The 24,308-nt window shown below is 38.6% G+C and overlaps 1 protein-coding gene and 1 long non-coding RNA gene across 3 annotated transcripts in view; one reads left to right on the top strand and one right to left on the bottom strand.

The window, feature by feature from the left end:
* Window positions 1-24,308, top strand: part of nbeaa (neurobeachin a) — a 772,475-nt gene that overhangs the window by 199,659 nt on the left and 548,508 nt on the right. For both annotated transcript variants that reach the window (XM_073043888.1, XM_073043887.1), the window contains exons 14-18: window positions 8,663-8,742; window positions 9,008-9,070; window positions 10,174-10,271; window positions 18,379-18,471; window positions 21,223-21,331. In XM_073043888.1, coding sequence (XP_072899989.1) covers window positions 8,663-8,742; window positions 9,008-9,070; window positions 10,174-10,271; window positions 18,379-18,471; window positions 21,223-21,331 — 443 coding nt within the window. The remainder of the gene's footprint in view (window positions 1-8,662; window positions 8,743-9,007; window positions 9,071-10,173; window positions 10,272-18,378; window positions 18,472-21,222; window positions 21,332-24,308) is intronic.
* The window catches only part of LOC140726904 (uncharacterized), a 284,399-nt gene that overhangs the window by 107,001 nt on the left and 153,090 nt on the right, over window positions 1-24,308 (bottom strand). The window lies entirely within an intron of this gene.

Raw genomic sequence — 24,308 nt, forward strand, 5'->3', positions numbered from 1 at the left:
TTTCTCATTCCCATTCTAAATGGACGTCCCTCTATTCTGAGTCTGTACCCTATGGTCCTAGTCTCCTCCACTATAGGAAACATCTTCACATCTACTGTATTTAGGCTTTCCAATATTTGATAGTTTCAATGAAATCCCACCCCCCCCCCCCCATCCGTCTAAATTCCAGCGAGTACAGGCCCACAATGACTCTTAATACAATAAGCCTTTAATTCCTGGAATCAATTTGTGCACCTCCTCTGAACCCTCTTCAATGTCAGCACATCCTTTCATAAATAAAGGGCCAAAAACTTCTCACAATACTCCAAGTGAGGCTTTATAAAGTCTCAGAATTACATCCTTGCTATTATATTCCAGTCCACTCAAAATTAATTCTAACATTGCATTTGCATTCCTCACCATCTACTCAACCTGAAAGTTAACCTTTGGCGAATCCTTCACAAGGACCCCAGATCCCTTTGCACATCATGTTTTTGAATTTTCTCTCTATTTAGAAAATAGTCTATGCTTTTATTCCTTCTACCAGAACTGCATGACCATTCCTGACGTGGTATCCAATCTGTAACTTCTTTGCCCATTTTCTTAATCTGTCTATGCTTCTTCAACATATCTGCCCCTCCACCTATCTTTGAATCATCGGCAAACTTGGCCACAAAGCCATTATTTACGTCATCCAAATTCTTTGCCTCCTGCTAATCTTCTAATCCTCTATTGTCAATGGTATTCTGAAAATCCAAGTAAACAACATTTACTGATTCTCCTTTGTCTATCCTGCTTCTTATTTCTTCAAAGAATTCTAACAGATTTCTCAGTTAAGATTTTCCCTTCAAGAAACCATGCTGATTTTGGCCTGTTTTATCATGTGCTTCCAAGTACCCCAAAACCTCATCCTTAGCAATTGACTCCAACATCATCTCAACTACTGAGATTAGGCTAACTGACCTATAATTTCCTTTCTTCTGCCTTCTTTTCTTCTTAAAGAGTAGAGTGACAAATAGAATTTTCCAGTCCTCTGGAACCATGCCATAATCTATTTATTCCTGAAAGATCATTACTAATGCCTCCACAATCTTTTCAGCTACCTCTTCCAGAATTTTTGGGTGTAGTCAATTTAGTACAGGTAACTTATCAACTTTCAGACCTTTCAGCTTCCTGAGCACCTTCTCCTTTGTAATAGCAACTGCACTCACATCTGCCCCCTGGCACTCTCAAACTTCCTGCATACTGCTAGAGTATTCCATAGTGAAGATGGATGCAAACTACCGTAGATTTCGCACTACAGAGCGCACCTGATTAAAAGCCGCTGGCTCTAATTTTAGAAAGAAAATCAATTTTGTACTTGTACAAGCCGCACCGGATTTTAGGCCGCACCAGATTTTCGGCCGCAGGTGTCCCACGTTGTAATATGAGATATTTACACAGAAAGATATTACACGTGAGGATTTTTTTAACTTTTAATTAAATCCATATGGTAACATAAACAAATACATATTGCAAATGCTTTTTTTCGAACCGTGCCTGTAACGCGGCTACTTTTAAATATACATACGTATCGGTAACACACAAATTACGTTGCGTATACTTTTTTACTGAACAACATTCCAATATCTCCTAACGACTGGTAAAAAATATATATACTGCAGCCTACCAGGAAAAGTTATTGATCGCCTTTAACTTAAAAGCAGCGTTTTCGCTCGGGTAATGTGCTCCCCCCCCCCCACCTTCCCGTTTATCGCAAACCGGTATTTCCCACAAGACGCGGCAAAACCAGATGTGATGTCACAGTATCCCGGGATGTACAGAAAACAAATAGATAGATAGATACTTTATTCAACTAGAAAATACTAACAAATGAATTACTAAGCGAAAATATTATAAACTAAATAACTGCCATAAAGGCAGCACAATGCTTTTCTTCGAGTGTTTTCCATGTTGATGAGGGTGAGTACAAATGACTGATTTACAATAATTTAATTGTGAAAGTGCGCTTGATTTATCGTACAATTTCATTGGACCTCTGTGAACTACTCATCAATTTTATTGGTCTACTGTTACGAGGCAAAATGTTTTTGGCGGCATGAAAAAAAATCATGCATTAGCCGCATCGTAGTAAAGGCCGCAGTGTTCAAAGCTGTTCAAAATGTGGGAAAAAAGTAGTGGCTTATAATCCGACATCTACGGTATATATTTACTACTATTTACTATTGTTCAAACTATTTACTACCACTCCAGCATAATTTTCCAGCAGTCTGCCTCTTTCACCTCTTTCACTCTTTGTATAGTACTGTGCAAAAGTCTTAGTCATGTATAGCTAAGTTGCTTAAGACTTTTGCATAGTACTGTAGTAATTTTTTGCATTGTACTATACTGCTGTTCCAAAAATAAAACAAATGACATTATATATGTGAGTGATGACAAACCTGATTCTGAAATGGGTCTCTCTCAAGAGAGAGAATTTGTAGAAAGTCTGTGGGATAGCTTTTTTAGAATAGACAATAGACAGTAGGTGCAGGAGTAGGCCATTCGGCCATTCTAGCCAGCACTGCCATTCACTGTGATCATGGCTGATCATACACTCTCAGTACCCCGTTCCTGCTCTCTCCCCATATCCCTGGACCCCGCTATCTATAAGAGCTCTATCTAACTCTCTCTTAAATGCATCCAGAGACTTGGCCTCCACTGCCTTCTGGGGCAGAGCATTCCACATATCCACCACTCTCTGGGTGAAATTTTTTTTCCGCATCTCTGTTCTAAATGGCCTACCCCTTATTCTTAAACTGTGGCCTCTAGTTCTGGACTCACCCATCAGCGGGAACATGCTTCCTGCCTCATGCGTGTCGAATCCCTTAATAATCTCACACACAAAATGCTGGTGGAACACAGCAGGCCAGGCAGCATCTATAGGGAGAAGTGCTTCTGCTGTGTTCCACCAGCATTTTCTGTGTGTTGTTGTTTGAATTTCCAGCATCTGCAGATTTCCTCGTGTTTGCCCATTAATAATCTTATATGTTTCAATCAGATCCCCTCTCATTCTTCTAAATTCCAGTGTATACAAGCCCAGTCGCTCCAATCTTTCAACATATGACAGTTCTGCCATTCCGGGAATTAACCTTGTGAACCTACGCTGCACTCCCTTAATACAAGAATGTCCTTCCTCAAATTTGGAGACCAAAACTGCACACAATACTCCAGGTGGGGTCTCACCAGGGCCCTGTACAGCTGCAGAAGGACCTCTTTACTCCTATACTCAATTCCTCTTGTTATAAAGGCCAGCATGCCATTAGCTTTCTTCACTGCCTGCTGTACCTGCATGCTTGCTTTCATTGACTGATGTACAAGAACACCTAGATCTCCTTGTACTTCCCCTTTTCCTAACTTGACTCCATTTAGATAGTAATCTGCCTTCCTGTTCTTGCCACCAATGTGGATAACCTCACATTTATCCACATTAAACTGCAGCTGCCATACATTTGCCCACTCACCCAACCTGTCCAAGTCACCCTGCATTCTCATAACATCCTCCTGACATTTCACACTGCTACCCAGCTTTGTGTCATCGGCAAATTTGCTAATGTTACTTTTAATCCCTTCATCTAAATCATTTATGTATATTGTAAACAACTGCGGTCCCAGCACCAAACCTTGCGGTAACCTACTGGTCACAGCCTGCCATTCCGAAAGGGACCAGTTAATCGCTACTCTTTGTTTTCTGTCAGCCAGCCAATTTTCAATCCATGTCAGTACTCTGTCCCCAATACCATGTGCCCTAATTTTGCCCACTAATCTCCTATGTGGGACTTTATCAAAAGCTTTCTGGAAGTCCAGGTACACTACATCCACTGGCTCTTCCTTGTCCATTTTTAAGAACAGCTTGTTGTTGAGCCCACGAGGAGATTAGCTGTGTTGGATTGGGTGTTGTGCAATGATCTGGAGGAGATAAGAGAGCTTAAGGTTAAGGAACCCTTAGGGAACAGTGATCACAATATGATTGCGTTCACTTTGAAATTTGAGGAGAAACTAAATTCCAATGTGTTGCTATTTCAGTGGAATAAAGGAAATTACAATAGCTTAAGAGGGGAACTGGCCAAAGTTGAAACAGAGCAACAAAGGCTGGAGTTTCTGCGAAAAATGGTGTAGTGCAGGACAGATATATTCTAAATAAGAAGACATTTTCAAATGGAAGAAGGACACTATTGTAGCTGACAAGTGAAGTCAGAGCCAAATTAAAAGCAAAAGGGAGGGCATACAAGGAAGCCAAAGCTAGTGGGAAGATAGAGGATTGGGAAGCTTTTATAAACTTGCAGAAGGAAATGAAGATGATCATTAGGAAGGAAAAGATGAATTATGAAAGGAAGCTGGTGACTAATTCAAAGAAAATACTAGAAGTTTTTTAAGCATATAAAGGGTAAAAGAGTCAAGGGTAGATATGGGACCAATAGAAAATGATGCTGGAGATACTGTAATGATGGATGCAGAGATGTCAGAGGAACTGAATGCGTATTTAACATCAGTCTTCACAGTGGAAGACAGCTGTAGTATACCGGATGTTTAAGAGTGTCAGGGAAGTAAAAATTAAGACTGAGAAGGTGCTCAGGAAGCTTAATGGTCTGAGGGTGGATAAATCTCCTGGACCTGATGGAATGCACCCTAGGGTTCTAAAGGACATAGCTGGAGAGACTGTGGAGGCAATAACAATGATATTTCAAGAATTGATAGATTCTGGCGTTGTACCGAATGACTGGAAAATTACAGATGTTACTCCGCTATTTAAGGAGGGTGGGAGGCAGCAGAAAGAAAACTATAGACCTGTTAGCCTGACATCAGTGGTGGGGAATTTGTTGGAATCGATTGTTAGGGATGAGATTACGGAGTACCTGGAGGCACATGACAAGATAGGCTAAAGTCAGCATGGTTTCCTGAAAGGAAGATCCTGCTGACAAACCTAGTGCAATTTTTTGAGGAAATAACAAGCAGGGTAGACAAAGGAGATGCAGTAGATGTGGGTGTACTTGGACTTTTAGAAGGCCTTTGACAAGGTTCCACACATGAGGCTGCCTAGCAAGATGAGAGGCCATGGAATTACAGGAAGTTACTAGCATCGGTGGAGCATAGGTTGATCAGCAGAAAACAGAGTGGGGGTAAAGGGATCCTGTTCTGGCTGGCTGCTGATTACCAATGGAGTTCCACAGGGCTGTTTTGACCACTGCTTTTTATGATGCATGTCAATGATTTAGACTATGGGATTAATGGATTTGTGGCTAAAATACAAAGATAGGTGGAGGAGCAGGTAGTGTTGAGGAAACAGGGTGCCTGCAGAGAGACTTAGATAGTTTAGGGGAATGGGCAATGAAGTGTCAAATGAAATACAATGTTGGAAAGTGTATGGTCATGCACTTTGGTGGAAGAAATAAATGGGCAGTGTATTATTTAGATGGGGAGAGAATTCAAAATGCAGAGATGCAAAGGGACTTGGGAGTCCTTGTTCAAGATAGCCTAAAAGATAACCTGCAGGTTGAGTCAGTGGTGAATGTTGACATTCATTTCTAGAGGTATAGAATACAAGAGCAGGGATGTAATGTTGAGGCTGTATAAGGCTCTCAAGAGACCACACTTGGAGTATTGTGTGCAGTTTTGGGCTCCTTATTTTAGAAAGGATACACTGACATTGGAGAGGGTTCAGAGAAGATTCACGAGAATGATTCCAGGAATGAAAGGGTTACCGTATGAGGAACGTCTGGCAGCTCGTGGGCTGTGTTCCCTGGAGTTTGTGAGAACGAGGGGTAATCTCATAGAAACATTCCAAATGTTAAAAGGCCTGCACAGGTTAGATATGGCAAAGTTATTTCCCATGGTAGGGCAGAGGGCACAACTTTAGGATTGAAGGACATCCATTTAGAACAGAAATGTGGAGAAATTACTTTAGTCAGAGGTTGGTAATCTGGAATTTGTCATGAGTGGCTGTGGAGGCCAAGTCATTGGTTGTATTGATGGAAGAGATAGATAGTTTCTTGATTAACCAGGGCATCAAAGGGTATGGGGAGAAGGCAGGGGAGTGGGGATGACTGGCAGAATTGGATCAGCCCATGATTGAATGGTAGAGCAGACTCGATGGGCTGAATGGCCTACTTCTGCTCTTATATCTTATGGTCTTATGGTTATTGTGGACTGAAAGTGGGAAAGGGAGCGGGAAATTATGGTTGGGAAAACCTAGAAGAATACTGCATAGGAATAGGCCATTTGGCTCACAGTGTTGTGCTGAAGCAGCTAAAAGCAAATCTCTTGGCTTATTCAATAACCTGGGATAAATCCGATCAGGCCCTGGGGACTTATCCATCTTAATACCTGTTAGGGGGTCCAACACTTCCTCCTCCTTGACCTCTAACCGCCCTAATGTATTTATACACTCAGCATTGATCTCCTGGTCCTCCATAGCTTTTTCATTGGTAAATACTGAAGCAAAGTACTCGTTTAGTACATCACTTGCATTCTCTGCATGCAGGGAGAGGAGAGAGAGTGGGAAACGCCAGAAGGACGTTCTGTAATGACTGATAAACCAATTGTTAGGAAGCAAATGATTTTGCCTGGCGTGTCAGTGCTGTGTTGCTGTGTGTGTCTACAACAGGACCACCTCCCCCCATCCCTAGCACTCCTTCTCTGCCACCTGTTGCGCACATCCCTCCCATGGTGCCCCACTGCTGCTATTCCCAATATCCTTTGCTCCCATCAGATTTATGAACTTGCTGTTTGCTCCACATTTGAAAATACAGTACCGTGCAAAAGTCTTAGGCATCCTAGCTATAATTTTGGTATCCTCTTTGATGTTATAGGTCGCTTACACTCCTATTTCATCTTTTCCCTCCTTATAGCTTTTTTAGTTGCCTTTTGTTGGTTTTTAAAAGTTTTCCAATCCTCTAACTTCCCCTTAATATTTGCTCTATTTATTGTATGCCTCTGCTTTTGTTTTAATGTTGGCTTTGACTTCCTTTGTCAGTCATGATGGTGTCATCCTGCTCTTACAATACTTCTTTGAGATGTATCCATCCTGTTCGCAAAAACTCCAGCCATTGTTGCTCTACCATCATCGCTGCTTGTCTCCCCTTCCAATCAACTTTAGCCAGTTCCTCTTTCATAGCTCTGTAATTCATTTTACTCCACCATAATACTGATACATTTGACTTTATCTTCTCCATCTCAAATTGCATAGTGAATTTTATCATATTATGATCACTGCTTGCTAAAGGTTCCTTTACCTTAAGCTCGCTAATCAAATCTGGTTCATTACACAACACCCAATCCAGAATAGCTGATGCGCTAGTGGGCTCAACCACAAGCTGCTCTAAAAACCTATCTTGTAGGCATTCTACAAATTCTGTTTCTTGGAATCTAAAATCAGAATCAGGTTGAATTACCAGCATATGTCATGAAATTTGTTAACTTAGCAGCAGCAGCACAATGCAATACGTGATAATGCAGATTAAAAAATAAGTAAATAAATTACAGTAAGTATATATGTATATTAAATAGTTCCATTCAAACAGTGCAAAACAGAAATAGTATAAAACAAAAGAATAGAAATGACTATTAAAACATGCATTTTTCATCTCACATTGTATTTTGTATCCCACACCCTGCTTAAAAGCCTGTATATAACTTCCATCAGGGTCTTTTTACCCTTGCAGTTCCTTAACCCTAGCCACAAGGTTTCTACATCTTCGGAACCTATGTCACCTTTTTCTAAAAATTTGATTTCATTTTTTAGTAACAGAGCCACCCCATCTCCTGACTAGCTGCCTGTCCTTTTGAAAAATGTGTAACTTTAGATGTTAAGCTCCCAACTATAATCTTCTTCCAGCCATGACTCATTCATGCCCAACATCATACCTGCCAATCTCTAACTGTACTACAAGATCATCTACTTTATTCCATATACTGCGTGTGTTTAAATATAACACCTTCATTCTTGTGCTCGTAGCTCTTTTCAATTTTTGTCTCTTCATTATCCATCCCACTGTCTGCAACTTTTCTCTATCATCTGCCTTTCCTCCCTCACAGTCTCACTACACACTACCTCTGCTTGCATTCCAATTGTCCCACTCTCAGCCCTATTACTCAGTTTTCCTTCTCCCTGCCAAATTATTTTAAACAATTCTAGCGAACCTACTCACAAGGATAATAGTCCCCCTCGGGTTCAGGTGTAGCTCATCCCTTTTGTACAGGTCATACTTTCCCATTCCCCTGCATCAGTTCCTTTTAAATCAAAGGACAAGGAGAAACTGAAAGGATGTGTGACACCTGAGCAGATTTATGAGGGCATCATTTGCTTGCCATATCATTGCCAAAACAGAAGATATCACATTGAGATGTTAATAATGTTTAAATTTTATACAAACTAACTGCTAAAATAATTGGATAATAATAATTTTAGAAAACTAAGCAACTTGGTCAAGATTGTATCCATTTGCAATGCAGAAACTTTAAATATCATCATTTGTTAATTGTTCCAACATGTACAGTTTTATTTATATTTTCTGTCTATATTCAATTCGGTTTTTGAAAGAAAATCCAAAGTATATTCATAAGGATCCATTTATAAGTTTTAAGAATGTTATTATAATTACATGTAGAGCTTTGAAGGTAACCAAAAATGTTATTTTGTTTCAAGATGGTCCTCGTCCATCGCAGAAAGAAATTATTTCATTACGAGCTTTTATGCTGCTATTTTTGAAGCAATTAATTTTGAAGGTAAGAATTGAAATATTAAAATTGTTCCCCATTTTAGTAAATTTTGGTAGATTACAGAAACAAGAACATGTTACTTTCTTGAAACAAAATTCATTGGAAATTTTGTATGGTTGTATTTTTAGTTAAAGTACCTGAAGTATATTTGTTACAATAAATCCTGCTTTCATACATTTGGTCATTCATGACAACCTTAATGTAATGATGTATATAGGTAACTTGAAATTCTTGAAATATAAATTAACTGTGTAACTTTTCTTTTGAACAGGATCGTGGTGTGAAGGAAGATGAACTTCAGAGTATTCTTAACTACCTTTTGACTATGCATGAGGTAAATGCTAAACAAACCAAAAGAAACTCTTCAAATAAAATCATATTAAATTACAAAATTTGTGGTGTATTCCATTGAAAATCTGTTTTATACCTTTTTTTTTAGAGTCCTTTAATTTTCCACCTCAGCTAGCATCATAAGTATTTTACTTATACAGGTGTCTCCCGTTTTCTGCAGGTTTGCTTTACGCCACTTTGCTTTTTCAAAAGACCTACATCAGTAACCTTTTTTCGCATTACTAAGAGGATTTTCGCTTTTACGAAAATTTTTCCCATTTTCCCATTTCTTCGCTTTACGCCATTTCAGCTTAAGAAAAGTTTCATAGGAATGCTCTACCTTTGTAAAGGCGGGGGGTGGGGGGGCACCTGTATGAAACTAGCTCATTGAATGAAAATCATTTCAAATGTTGAATAGCTTAGTGGGATATCATTGCAAGGAAGGAATCAGAAGATAATACCTTTCATAATAAAATGGCCAAAGCTGTTGAATAGGCTCCTGGATGAGAGGTTATCATTTAAAATTAGTACATGAAATTCATCCGTAAAACTACTGTAAGGAGAGGAGGAATTAAGAATCCATGGTAACAACTGCGTAACTTCATTCAGTATGTAAATTGGTTGCAGTTTATCCCAATGAATTTAATTGACCATAGAATCAGTAGTAGATTTTGATTACTTGCCCAGTTTAAATTTTCAGGCCCAATTTCACTCAATATAAAATATTGGGTAATGTTATTTAATGTGAATGCATCCATAATCATACCATAATAAACTGTGATATTTTAGTGTATAATGAGGATGCAAGAGAGTTCTAAAAAGATACATATATAGAGTTCCATAATTAAGGGCAGCACTGAAGAAGCAACATAATTTAGTATTGCATATTTACACAATTCAAATTGTACTAATATCAAACTGATGAGTATGGTATTGAATATTCAAGTATATTAGAACTGATTTATGGCTATGCTGTGCATTGTAGCAACACATTATCAGCTACTACTTTTTTATGGTCAGATAGGTTTTTAATATATTCTAATCTCTGAAAACTGAAGAACTTTATTTTGTCTGATTTTCTGACTGGATATCTATACCTTGAAACAGGATGAAAATATTCATGATGTTCTGCAACTGCTAGTTGCATTGATGTCAGAGCACCCTGCATCCATGATCCCTGCTTTTGATCAGCGAAATGGAATACGGTGAGTCACAAATGAAAGCAATAGGTAATTCAGAAGAAATATGGAAGGTGTTCTAGGGAATTGATAAGGTAACTGAAATAGACCAACTTAAGGGACATTTTTTTGAATAAAAGGGAGAAAGGAATGGAAAGATGTATTGTTAAAGCTATGTAAGAACAGAAGAAATACAAACAAATAGGACATTTAGTCCCTCAAGCTTGTCCCAGTAGATAGATAGATAGATACTTTATTCATCCCCATGGGGAAATTCAACTCTTTTCCAATGTCCCATACACTTGTTGTAGCAAAACTAATTACATACAATACTTAACTCAGTAAAAAATATGATATGCATCTAAATCACTATCTCAAAAAGCATTAATAATAGCTTTTAAAAAGTTCTTAAGTCCTGGCGGTAGAATTGTAAAGCCTAATGGCATTGGGGAGTATTGACCTCTTCATCCTGTCTGAGGAGCATTGCATCGATAGTAACCTGTCGCTGAAACTGCTTCTCTGTCTCTGAATGGTGCTATGTAGAGGATGTTCAGAGTTATCCATAATTGACCGTAGCCTACTCAGCGCCCTTCGCTCAGCTACCGATGTTAAACTCTCCAGTACTTTGCCCACGACAGAGCCCGCCTTCCTTACCAGCTTATTAAGACGTGAGGCGTCCCTCTTCTTAAGACGTGAGGCCCCAACACGCCACCACAAAGAAGAGGGCGCTCTCCACAACTGACCTATAGAACATCTTCAGCATCTCACTACAGACATTGAATGACGCCAACCTTCTTAGGAAGTACAGTCGACTCTGTGCCTTCCTGCACAAGGCATCTGTGTTGGCAGTCCAGTCTAGCTTCTCGTCTAACTGTACTCCCAGATACTTGTAGGTCTTAACCTGCTCCACACATTCTCCATTAATGATCACTGGCTCCATATGAGGCCTAGATCTCCTAAAGTCCACCACCATCTCCTTGGTCTTGGTGATATTGAGACGCAGGTAGTTTGAGTTGCACCATATCACAAAGTCCTGTATCAGTTTCCTATACTCCTCCTCCTGTCCATTCCTGACACACCCCACTATGGCCGTGTCATCAGCAAACTTCTGCACATGGCAGGACTCCGAGTTATATTGGAAGTCTGATGTGTACAGGGTGAACAGGACCGGAGAGAGTACGGTTCCCTGCGGCGCCCCTGTGCTGCTGACCACCGTGTCAGACCTACAGTCTCCCAACCGCACATTCTGAGGTCTATCTGTCAAGTAGTCCACTATCCAATCCACCATGTGAGAGTCTACTCCCATCTCCGTTAGTTTGTGCCTTAAGATCTTGGGCTGGATGGTGTTAAAGGCACTAGAGAAGTCAAGGAATGTAATCCTCACAGCACAACTGACCCCCTCTAGGTGAGAGAGTGATTTGTGCAGCAAATACGTGATAGCATCCTCCACTCCCACCTTCTCCTTATACGCAAACTGAAGAGGATCCTGGGCGTGCCTGGTTTGTGGCCTCAGATTCTGTATTATCAGCCGCTCCATGGTCTTCATCACGTGCGACGTCAAGGCAACAGGTCTGAAGTCATTCAACTCCTTTGGTTGTGGTTTCTTCGGTACCGGGACAATACAGGATGTTTTCCACTGTCTGGGTACTCTTCTCTGCTCCAGGCTCATGTTGAAGATGCGCTGTAGTATTCAGAAAGATCACAGCCAATCAGTTCATTGCACCAATACCACTTGTTTGTTCCTCATAGCCCTGAACATCAGTAGTCCACATTCTGTTTCTCTTAATTTTGAATCTGTTCTCTTGGTTTAAATAATTCAAAGGATTCATGACTTCCATCGCATGAGTTTCATCCTTATCTTTGTCCTAAATGGGCAAACCCTTGTTATGAAACTATCCTTTGGGTCTCAATCTTCCTTAAGGGAAATATTTCAGCATTGATGCTGTCAATCCTATTTTGAATCTTGTCTTCCAGTATGAGCTTTATTCTTGTAAACTCTAGAATATAAATCCAAGCTGCTCAGTTTTGCCATACCACACTATTCATTCAGCCTGGGAGTTAACCCAGGTAGGTTCCTCAGAGATGATTCCAGTACAAGTATTCCACTCCTTAAATCAGGAGTCCAAACCTGTGTGCAATATCCCAGGTGTAGTTTCACTCTACTGTACAAATGTCACATAGAAGAACACAGCACAATACAGCCCTTTAGCCACAATGTTTCGTGAGCTTTTTATCCTACTCAAAGATTAGTTTAACTCTTCTCTCCCACATAGCTCTCCATTTTCCTTTCAACTATGTGCCTATCTAAGAGTGTATTACATGTCCCTAATGTATGTACCTCTACCATTACATCTGATAGCATGTTCCACAGACCTACCATTCTGTATATTTAAAAAAAACTCATCTTTGACATGCCCCCATACTTTCCTTCAATTACCTTAAAATTTATGCTCTTCTGCAGTAGCCATTCCTGCCCTGGAAAACGTTGCTCATTTTCCACTCAATCTATGCTTCTTATCAGCTTGTACACCTCTATCAATTCACCTCTCATCCTCCTCCTTTCCAAAGATGAAAAACTCTAGCTCCCTAAACCTCTCCTGTACTCTTAATCCAGGTAGCATTCTGGTAAATCTCCTCTGCACCCTCTCTAAAGCTTCCACATCCTTCTTATAATGAAGTGACCAGAATTTATCATAACACTCCAACTGTGTTCTATCCAGGGTTTTATGGAGCTGCAACCTTATCTCACGACTGTAGAACTCAATTTCTCTAACTAATGAAGGCCATCATATCATAATCCTCTTAACCGTCCTATCAACTTGCTCGGAGCTTTGAGGGATCTATAGATGTAAATCCCAAGATCATTCTGTTACTCCATACTGCTAGGAATTTTGCCATTAACCCTGGATTCTGCCTTAATGTTTGCCCTTCCAAAATGTGTCACTTCACACTTTCTGGATTGAATTCCATCTGCTTCTTCTCAGCCCATCTTTGCATCCTATATTTCTTTTTCAATATTTTTATTAATTTCTAACATAAAAGAATACAGGGTACAATAAGATATAATATATATCGATTACAATATGTTGAAATCACAGATGAAGTGTAATTACTCCATATCCATATAGATTAAATTTAAACATAAAATTGAAAAGAAATAATTTTATAATACAAAAAATCTAAACCCACTACCAGAAAAAAAAAGCTGTTTGGTTTAAAAAAAAGGGAAAAAATCCTTAACATATAGTCAAACATATTACTAGCCAACATCTGTGCTTAATAGCAAATCAAAGATTTTAAAAGTAATTCAAAAAAAGGTCCCCACAATGTTAAAAAATCTTGTCTAGGGTCAGAAATTGAACTGCGAATCTTCTCTAAATTTAAGCAAGACATAACATCATGTAACCAATGAGTATGAGTAGGTGGAGTGACAACCTTGCACTTAAGCAACAATGCCCTCCTGGCTATAAGAGAAATAAAGGCCAAAATATGTAAATCGTGTGTCTCCAAAATAATATCATTTCCTCCAACAATACTAAATAAGGCAGTCAAAGGATTAGGTTTTAAATGTACTTTTAAAAGCACCGAAAAAGTTTGAAATACTTCCAATATACTTCAAGACTCTTGACAAGTCCAAAACATATGGCTTAGTGAAGCTTCTCCATTATTACATCTATCACAATAGGGAGATATATCCGAAAAAAATCAGACAGCTTATCTTTAGACATATGGGCTCTATGAACCACTTTAAGCTGTAGAAGGAAATGATGGACACATAGCGATGAGGTATTAACCAATTTAAAAATTTCATTCCAAGTATCCTCAGAATTGAAAACTGTAAATCTTGTTCCCAAAGATTTTTAATTTTATCTAAAGGAATATTTCTCATTCCAACAACATACCATAAATATTACATATAGATGCATTATAGAAGGATTTCAAATTAAAAATTATATCAAGTAAATTTATATCTGGATTTTTAGGAAATGTATGTATTTGAGAATGCAAGAAGTCTCTAATTTGTAAATATCGAAAAAAGTGAGTTCTCGGTAGACAGTTAAGTGACAGTTGTTCAAATGAAGAGAGACTATCTCCAACAAACAAATCATGAAAACGTTTAATACCCAATCTATTCCACTCATTAAAAACTACATCAGACATAGCAGGTTTAAAAAATAGTTAGAAAAAATGGGACTGGAAAGTGAAAAACTCAATAAACCAAAATATTTTCTAAATTGTACCCAAATCCTCAAAGTGTGTTTAACTACAAAATTATCAGTGAAATTATTTAAAGATAAAGGAATTGAGGATCCGAGAAGAGAAATGATAAAACATTTATTAACAGAGTTAGCTTCTAAAGAAACCCAGACTGGACAGTCCTCTTGATTAAAACGTAAGATTCTGTATATTGACTGCCCAGTAATAAAACCTAAAATTGGGTAAGGCTAAACCTCCGGTCTTTTTAGCTTTTTGAAGATGAACTTTACTTAATTGAGAAATTATACTATTCCTTATATAAGAAGATATAATAGAATCCAAAGAATCAAAAAAGGGTTTAGGAATAAAAACAGGTATGGCCTGAAATAAATATAAAAATTTAGGCAGAATATTCATTTTAATAGAATTGATTTGGCCAATCAACAACTCTGCATCCTATCAATGTCCTGTTGTAACCTACGGCAACCTTTTCTACATTATATACAGCACCACCAACCTTCATAACATTGCAAACTCACTAACCACTTTTCCATTTACTAATCCAAATCATTTAGAGGCCGCAGAACAGATCCTTGTGGAGCAACACTGGTTACTGATTTTAATGCAGAATGCACTCCATTTACTACCATTCTCTGTCCTCTGTGGTGAAGCCAACTTTGAATCCATGCAGCCAAGTATCCCTGGATCCCATGCCTCCTGACCTTCTGAATGAGTCTGCCATGAGGAACCTTAGCAAACATCTTACTAAACTCCATATACAGCACATGCTTCATGAATTTGTTTTGTCTGCTCTTCAAAGAATGTAGCTGGGTTCATGAGGCATGACCTGTCCCTTACAAAGCCATGCTGACTATCACTAATCAGACTGTGGTTCACAAATGCTTGTAAATCCTGTCTGTAAGAATCCTCTCTAATACTTTGCCTACTACTGATGTAAGATTCACTGATTTATAATTTTCAGGGCTGTCCCTATTACCTTCCTGGATTAAAGAAATAATTGTTTTGACACCCTCCTATCTATACTGGTGCTACTCCTATGGCCAATGAGGATGCAAAGATCATAAGCAGAGGTGGAGTAATTTCTTCCTTTATTTCTAGGAGTAACCTGGAGTATATCCCATGCAGCCCCAGGGACTTGCCATCCAAATGTTTTTCAAAATTTCCAGCTCATTCTCTTCCTTAACATTGACATGTTCCAGGATGTCATTCTGTTTCACTCTGTCCTCACATTCAGTAAGGTCCCTCTCGCTGGTCAACACTGAAGCAAATTATTCATTATAGACTTCCTCTGTCTCCTCTAATTCCAGGCATCAGTTTCTTCTTTTATCCTTGATCAGTCCTACCCTCACTCTAATCACCCTTCTTTTCTTCATGTACATTTAGAATACCTTGGTGTTTTCATTAATCCTACTCGTCAAGGCCTTTTCATGTCCACTTCAAGCTCTCCCATGTTCATTAATAGGCTCCTTCCTGGCTATCTCATAGCTCTCTAGAGCCCTGTCTGATCTTTGCTTCCTAAACTTTAAGTATGCTTCCTTCTTCCCCTTAAATAGATGTTCCACTTCTCTTATGAAGGTTCCTTCATCCTACCATCCTTTTCTTGCCTCCACAAGTAACTGTCCTATGATCATAAGTTCTGCAGAAAGTCCCAACGTGTCCTTTTCATTTTTTAGATCTGTTGTTAAGCTCCGTAGACAACTGTCCCCATGATCTCAAGCTCTGCAGAAAGTCTCTGCTTTGTCTCTGTGTCTCTGCTTGCCTTTTGACCCTGGTGCTAAACTCCACAAGCAATTGTCCCCTCAATCGCAAACTCCACAGCATGAGTTCTTACTTGTGTAATCCACCTTCCCTTTTTCCCCTATAATAAAAGATTATATCCTATTTGCTTTCCTAATTACTTGCTCTACATGCATGCTTAAGCTTTTGTGTTTCATGAAAAATGATACCTAGATCCCAGATCTGTAGGATATTGTAGCAGTTCTTCTTTTAAATGTTTTACATTACTTCTTACGGAAGTGAATAATCCTTGCCTCATATCTTACTTCATCTACTGTGTGTCAGTGATAACAAACCCGATTCTCAGAATCAGAATCAGGTTTATTATCACCGGCATGTGTCATGAAATTTGTTAACTTAGTAGCAGCAGTTCAATGCAATACATAATATAGATGAAAAAAAACACGAAATAAAATAATAATAATAATAATAAATAAGTAAATCAATTACAGTATACACTGCCCAGGCCTGCGCCCTGGAGAAGACTTTCCAGGCGCAGATCCATGGTCTCGCGAGACTAATAGATGCCATACATACATACATATAGTATACATATATTGATTGAATAGATTAAAAATCATGCAAAAACAAAAAAAATATATATTAAAAATGTGAAGTAATGTCCAAGGGTTCAATGTCCATTTAGGAATTGGATGGCAGAGGGGAAGAAGCTGTTCCTGAATTACTGAGTGTGTGCCTTCAGGCTTCTGTACCTCCTACCTGATGGCAACAGTGAGAAAAAGGCATGCCCTGGGTGCTGGAGGTCCTTAATAATGGACACTGCCTTTCTGAGCCAATGTTCCAATGTTCCTTGAAGATGTCCTGGGTGCTTTGTAGGCTAGTACCCAAAATGGAGCTGACTAAGTTTACAACCCTCTGCACCTTCTTTCAGTCCTGTGCAGTAGCGCCCCCCCCACCGCCCAGTTCCCCATTGCAGACAGTAATGCACAATATCAGAATGTTCTCCACGGTACATCAGTAGAAGTTTTTGAGTGTGTTGGTGACATACCAAATCTCTTCAGAATCCTAATGAAGTAGAGGTGCTATCTTGCTGCCTTTATAACTGCATTGAAATGTTGGGCCCAGGTTAGATCCTCAGAGATTTTTGACACGCAGGAACTTGAAACTGCTCACTATCTCCACTTCTGATCCCTCTATGAGGATTGGTATGTGTTCCTTCATCTTACCCTTCCTGAAGTCCACAGTCAGCTCTTCCGTCTTGAGTTGACTGCCAGGTTGTTGCTGCGACACCACTCCACTAGTTGGCATATCTCACTGCTGTACGCTCCCTCATCACCATCTGAGATTCTACCAACGATGGTTGTAATATCAGCAAATTTATAGACAGTATTTGAGCTATGCTAGCCACACATGGGTATATGGAGAGTAGAGCAGTGGGCTAAATACACACCCCTAAGGTGCACCAGTGTTTATTGTCAGCGAGTAGGAGATTCTAGATTATTGCTTTGCAGACTTTGTGGTCACCCTGCAACTTACTTTCCCAGCTATTTTTGCACCTTTAGTGTTTCCTAAAGTATACTCTAGTCCTTCATCTAGGTTATTGATATCTTTTGTAAGTAGTTGAGAATCCTGCATTGATCCCAGTAGCACACCATTAGTTACAGTATATCAATCTAAATGTAAAATACTCATCTGTTCCTTTTAGTTATTAAAGCAATCTGATATGTTATCTTCTCAGTGCCTATGGACATGCACAAAAGGGTGGGAAGAGCTTTATGCAATGTAAAGTTACCAGAATGTTTAGATTATTCAGCTGAATATTCCATGCAGTATTTTTCTGAGGCATATTGCAACATAAGTGTTGTTACATGCTAATAGCTTTGTTCAGTTTCTCTATCTGGATAGAGGGAATTCTAAACATGATTTGTTTTTGACATTCTAATTGCCAGAAGAACTGAGTGTAGAATCTAATACTTGTGGTTTTTATGGCATGGCTGCATTTCAAGGATTTTAAGAGGTATTTTAATATATACACTTAATTTTAGGCAAACATTTAAATCTTCTGGAGTTAGATGGAAAATAATCCTGGTTTTGGTATTTTGCCAAACAATATTATGTGAGTCAGCAATCTTATGAATCATTGTAATGTTAATTAATTTGATAACTATTTCTCTTACAGGGTTATTTACAAATTGCTGGCCTCCAAAAGTGAAAGTATCAGAGTTCAAGCTCTAAAAGTTCTGGGATACTTCCTCAAGCACCTAGGCCACAAGTAGGTTTAGTGACATTAAATTTAAATGTTTTTTTCATTTATTTGAAGTAATATCATTACCTTATAATTTTCATATTCTTAACCTGCATACTTCATTTGTACTGTTAAAAACATGTGAGGCATTTATCTTTAGCAAAATTGACTGAGACAAAGTAATAGGCTTTTATACTATGTTTTAGTTTATTCTAAGTCTTCATTATTCCTAACTTACTGTCCAAGTACTTAAGGTCAATTGTGCATTATTGGAATTATGGTAAACATTAGGTGCTCCTCCAGAGTCCTCCCCTCTGGTTTCCAGTGAATTGTATTTGCAGAGGTTGAGATCACGCTGACAACTAGTGATTGGCCAGCATTGGTGATGTGGTCGGGAGCCCCAGGATCAGAAATGTGGGTAGATCTGTGGTGGAAGCTGCAATGTAGAGTTTAGGCTGGGAGTATAACATGAATGTGAATGCATGGGCTTCCTCTGGGTGCTCTGGTTTCATCCCACATTCCAAAGACGTACTGGTTAGCAGAGTAATTAGCCATTGTAAATTGTCCTGTAGTTAGGCTAGGGTTTAAAAAAGTGAGTTGCTGGACAGTGCAGTTCATTTGGCCAGAATTGCCTGTTCCACATTGTATCTCAAAATAAACAAATTTAAGCAAATGGTGACAAGGTAGTTAGGAAGTGATATTGAGTAGAGAAGGATAAGTACACTGGACTGGGAAGCAGGCAGTTATCATTGAATTCAGAAAGCTAGTCCAAACTATTAGCAAAATGTTATTAAACATATTAACAATTATGCAAACCTCAAGTTCATATTAATATGGAGCTTGCTATTTAATTTTTGATGGAATTTTTTTCTGAACTTCATATTCTGATCTTTGCAAAGATTTCTGTCGATATTTGCAAGCAGTTATTTTTCTACCATTTTATTTTGGTTGGATTCAAATTTCTATGATATTTCCGCTTGAATATAACACTGGTCACAGTATTATCTCATTTCTGCCTGTAGCCCAAATATATCATACCTCAGTTTTTTCACATTTAGCTGAGATCAGTCATTCCTGAAAAAGGATCTAGTGCTTTTCTAGTGTATATGACGAATAAACTCTTCTTGGGCTTCCGACTGGGTACAGGTATCGATTATAAGTGATATTTGAATTGAATTGAATTGACTTTATTTCTTACGTCCTTCACATATATGAGGAGTAAAAATCTTTACGTTACCTCTCCATCTAAATGTGCAATGTGCAATCATAGTAATTTATAATAATTTATAATAAATAAGTCAATGTAATACAGTATGCTCAAATTAGCATGAGTTCATCAGTCTGATGGCCTGGTGGAAGAAGCTGTCCCAGAGCTATGGTACCGCTTCCTAGATGGTAGAAGCTGGAATAGATTGTGGTTGGGATGGTTTGGGTCCAATGATCCTATGGGCTCTTTTTACACACTCGTCCTTGTAAATGCCGTGAATCATAGGAAGTTCATAACTACAGATGACTGGGCTGTCCACACCACTCTCTGCAGAGTCCTGCGATTAAGGAAGGTACAGTTCCCATACCAGGCAGTGATGCAGGCAGTCAGGATGCTTTCAGTTGCACCCCTGTAGAAAGTTCTTAGGATTTGAGGGCCCGTACTGAACTTCCTCAACCATCTGAGGTGACTTCTTCCCTGTAGGCCACCATGTTAGTGTTTGAGATAGGCCAATCAGTGTAGTGTCGTCAGCAAATTTAATTAGCAGATTGGAGCTGTGGGTGGTGAAACAGTCATGGGTGTACAGGGAGTAAAGGAGAGGACTCAGTATGCAGCCCTGAGGGGCTCCTGTATTGAGAATCAGAGGGTTGGAGGTGAGGGAGCCCACTCTTAGAACCTGCTGGCGATCTGACAGGAAGTCCAGGATCTAGCTGCACAAGGCAGGGTCAAGGCCAAGGTCTCTGAGCTTCTTGTCGAGCCCGGATGGAACTATGGTATTGAATGCTGAACCATACAGCTGGTGTGTACAGACCATGTGAGGTCCTTGGTGATGTGGATGCCGAGAACTTGAAGCTACTTACCCTCTCAACTGCAGATCCATTGCAGTCAATAGGGGTTAGCCCAAATCCATTCCTCCATACTCCTCAACCAGCTCCTTTGTTTTTTTGCGAAATTGAGGGAGATGTTGTTTTCTTAATAGCACTGTGTCAGAGAGATTGTCATCTTCTTCAGGGATGATGCCTGGGCATGTCTAGACCAGTAGCATTTATACACTTGTAGACCATCCCTCCTGATTGGTAGTCCTCATCCAATCAAATTTCTATTCTCCCATCTTGTTTATAATCAAGTACCAGTTCTTACTTAGAGTGAGACCTTCGTCTTTGTTAAAATTTATTTCTTCTAGTTTTATTTCAATGACTTCCTTTACAGGCGGTCCAAAAAGCCCTTGCCGTGGCACAGTAGTTTTGTGCCGTCAAAGTCAGTCCTTTGGGCATTGCGAATACCAGTTTGGGCTGAATTTTCCAAATTGCTAACTGTTCAAAGATAGCAAAACTGCAAAACCAATAGCAACATTTGTGTTACAGTTTTTGGGTTTAGAGATACATTTTATCTTATTGTTTTGTGGATTGCCAGGAGTTTGAATTAATTAGCAGTGCAAATGTAAACCAATTCTGTTTGTTCCTTTCAACATAAGACCATCTTCCAGAAGTATATAATTTCATTTCACTTTTTTTTGTTATTGCTTTTGTCATGTCTGGTAATAATAAATAACCCTAATGTGACTCTTTCAGAAGGAAAGTGGAAATCATGCACACGCATAGTCTATTTACTTTGCTTGGAGAAAGACTAATGCTTCACACCAATACTCTTACTGTAACAACATACAACACACTGTATGAGGTAAGACATAGAGCAAGAGCTTATTTAAAGTACTGCTAATGTGTCAGAGATGTACATGTTTGTACATTATAATTTTAAACTAAATTTGCTGTTACTGTATTATTCCATATAATGAAAATTTTAAATACTCTCACTGCTTGAGGACCTCATTGTATGCTTGAATGTATCCTCTAGAGAGATAAGGTGAAGTTGTTACGGTCAAAGTATTTTTCACAGTACCATTATCCATATTTATTGGAATTTTTTTAATAATAACCCGATCATGTCTCCACTGAACAGAACCTGTTCCTTTAATTTGCTCTGTTTTAGTTCAAAGTAAATTTATTACTAAACTACATGCATGTCATCATACACAACCCTGAGATTCATTGTCTTGTGTGGAATCACAGTAGATACAAGAATACAAGCGAATCAATGAAAGATTGCACCTGACAGGCCAAACAATGTGCAAAAGACAATAAATTGTGCTGATATTAAAAATAGAAATAATAATAATAAATAAGCAATAAATATCCAGAATATGAGATGAAGAATCCTTGAAAGTGAGTCCATCGGTTGTGGCCAACAGTTTAGTGATGTGCCGAGTGAAGTTATCCCCTCTGTTCAAGAGCCTGATGGTTGACCAGTAGTAACTCTTCCTAAAACTCTTGGTGTGAGACCTCTGTCTCCTATACCTCCTTCCTGATGGCAGCAGCGATAAGCGAGCATGACTGTGTGGGTAGGGGTCCTTGCTGATGGATGATGCTTTCCTGTGACAGCGCTCTGTGTAGATGTGCTCAATGGTGCGGAGGACTTTATCCGTGATGACTGAAACGTATCCACGAATTTATATTGGGTTTTCTGTACAAGGTGATTGGAGTTTTCATAACAAGTAGTGATACAATATCATCTCCACCACACATTTATAGAAGTCTGTCAAAGTTTTAAATGACATGTCAAATCTTCACAAACTTAAGAAAGTAGAGGTGCTGCTGTGCTTTATGGTTATACTCATAGGTTAACATGTTAGACACTCTTGTATCCAGATCAGTAAAGATCATGTGATTGATGCTTATTATTCTAAGTGGCCATTTATGCTACCTGATTTTGAAATAATTGCAATAGCAACCAAGAGTGGACAACAAATACTTGATGGTTTTGTCACTTTTTAAAAAAATAGATACCTGTCATAACATTTTTAAGACACAATTAATTTATTTTCATCCATTGCTTACAGTAAAGCTAAGATGCATGTTAGTAAACATTTGTGATTTGATTTGTAAGTGTTCTGCCTATGCCATATCTACATATAATACTGTAACTATGAGTCTCTTAAATGCCCCTAATGTAGCAGCTTCAACCCCCACCCCTGGAAGTGCATTCCAGATACTTAACATATTCTGAGTAAAACAAAAACTACCTCTGACATCTCTGATGTATCAAAAACTTAAATATTTTATAAAACTACACACTAACAAATCCTTCAAATCTGATGGACTGCATTCTATGGTTCTGAAGGATATGCCTGTAGGGATAGTGGATACATTGTGATCTTCCAAAGTTTCTTAGATTCTAAAAAGAAAAACTTAAAAATGTAAATCTGGTATTGAGGGAAAAACTTTATGCCACCAAGCACAGCATCTGCCATTGGAAAAATGCTGAGTTGAAGGAAGGAGGAACATGATTTCATGAAACTGAACTTGCAGATAATAATGTGATTTGAGGGTATTGGGAAGCCAGTGGCCTGAGTATATTTGGATTTCAAAAAGGTACTCAGTAGAAGCTTACTGCAAAAGATAAGGGATTATGTAATTGAGGACTCATACATGGAAAACAAAATTAGCATGCTGGTAGAGCAAGTTATAAGGAAGCAAGGTGGAATCTTGGCATCTGTTGCAAGGGAATCAAATATAAAGGTAGGGAAGTCTTGTTACCCTTGCAACAATGTTTCTGTATGATAACAGTGGTCAACAAAGGTTTTGCTTCCTGAATATTTCTGGATGTATCTTACGGAATTTGATCTGATAATCATGAAAATCACTGTGAAATTTCCCAATCACGCACCATCTTTTTGAAATTTTTTATATTTGTTATTTCAGTTCATAATTTTAATAATAATATTATTTTCAAAAACACATTGACTCTGTTTAATTGTATTATCTTCCAAATGTCACTTTTATCTTAATATTGGATTTTTAGCATTTTCCCCAACAACGGGTGATTAGCGAGCAGGCATAAAGTTCTTGCTTTCTCTGTTGCCTCATAGAAATTTGGGATATCACAACTAATACATTCATCATCACTGCAGCCACTTTAGAGAAATTTATATACAGTTCAGTTTGATTTGTTCAATCTATATGACAAATAAAGCAGCCAGAAGTTGTGGCACACATCGGTACCAATAACATAGCTAAGAAGAGGATGAGGTCCTAAAGACAATATAGGGAGCTAGTTAGGAAGCTAAAAATCAGGACGTTAGGTATAGTCATCTCTGGATTGCTGCCTGTGCCAGGCACTAGTGAGAGTAAAAATAGGAAGATATGGCAGATGAATAGCTGGCTGAAGAATTGGCGTAACAGGAAAGGTATCAGACTTGTGGGTCACTGAGATCTCTTCTGTGGAAGAAGGGTAAGGTCATACTCTTAGAGTTGTAAAATTAAGTCAGCTCCATCATTGGTACTAGTCTTCTTAGTATCCAAGATAGTTTCAAGGAGCGGTGCCTCAAGAAAATAGCTTCCATTGTCAGGGACTCTCACCACCCAGGACATACCCTCTTCTCATTGTTACCATCATGAAGGAGATACAAAAGCCTGAAGGCACATTCTCTACTATTCAGGAACAGCTTCTTCTCCTCTGCCACCCAATTTCTAAATGGACGTTGAACAAAACCTCACTATGTTTTTTCTTTTCAAATCTTTTTATTAATTTTTAAGAAAAACATAAGAAAAATATTAGTACAAAACATTTGAGAGTACATAATAGATTAATTAACAATCAA

This window comes from Hemitrygon akajei, chromosome 4 (assembly GCF_048418815.1).
Source record: "Hemitrygon akajei chromosome 4, sHemAka1.3, whole genome shotgun sequence".
Lineage (NCBI taxonomy): Eukaryota > Metazoa > Chordata > Chondrichthyes > Myliobatiformes > Dasyatidae > Hemitrygon > Hemitrygon akajei.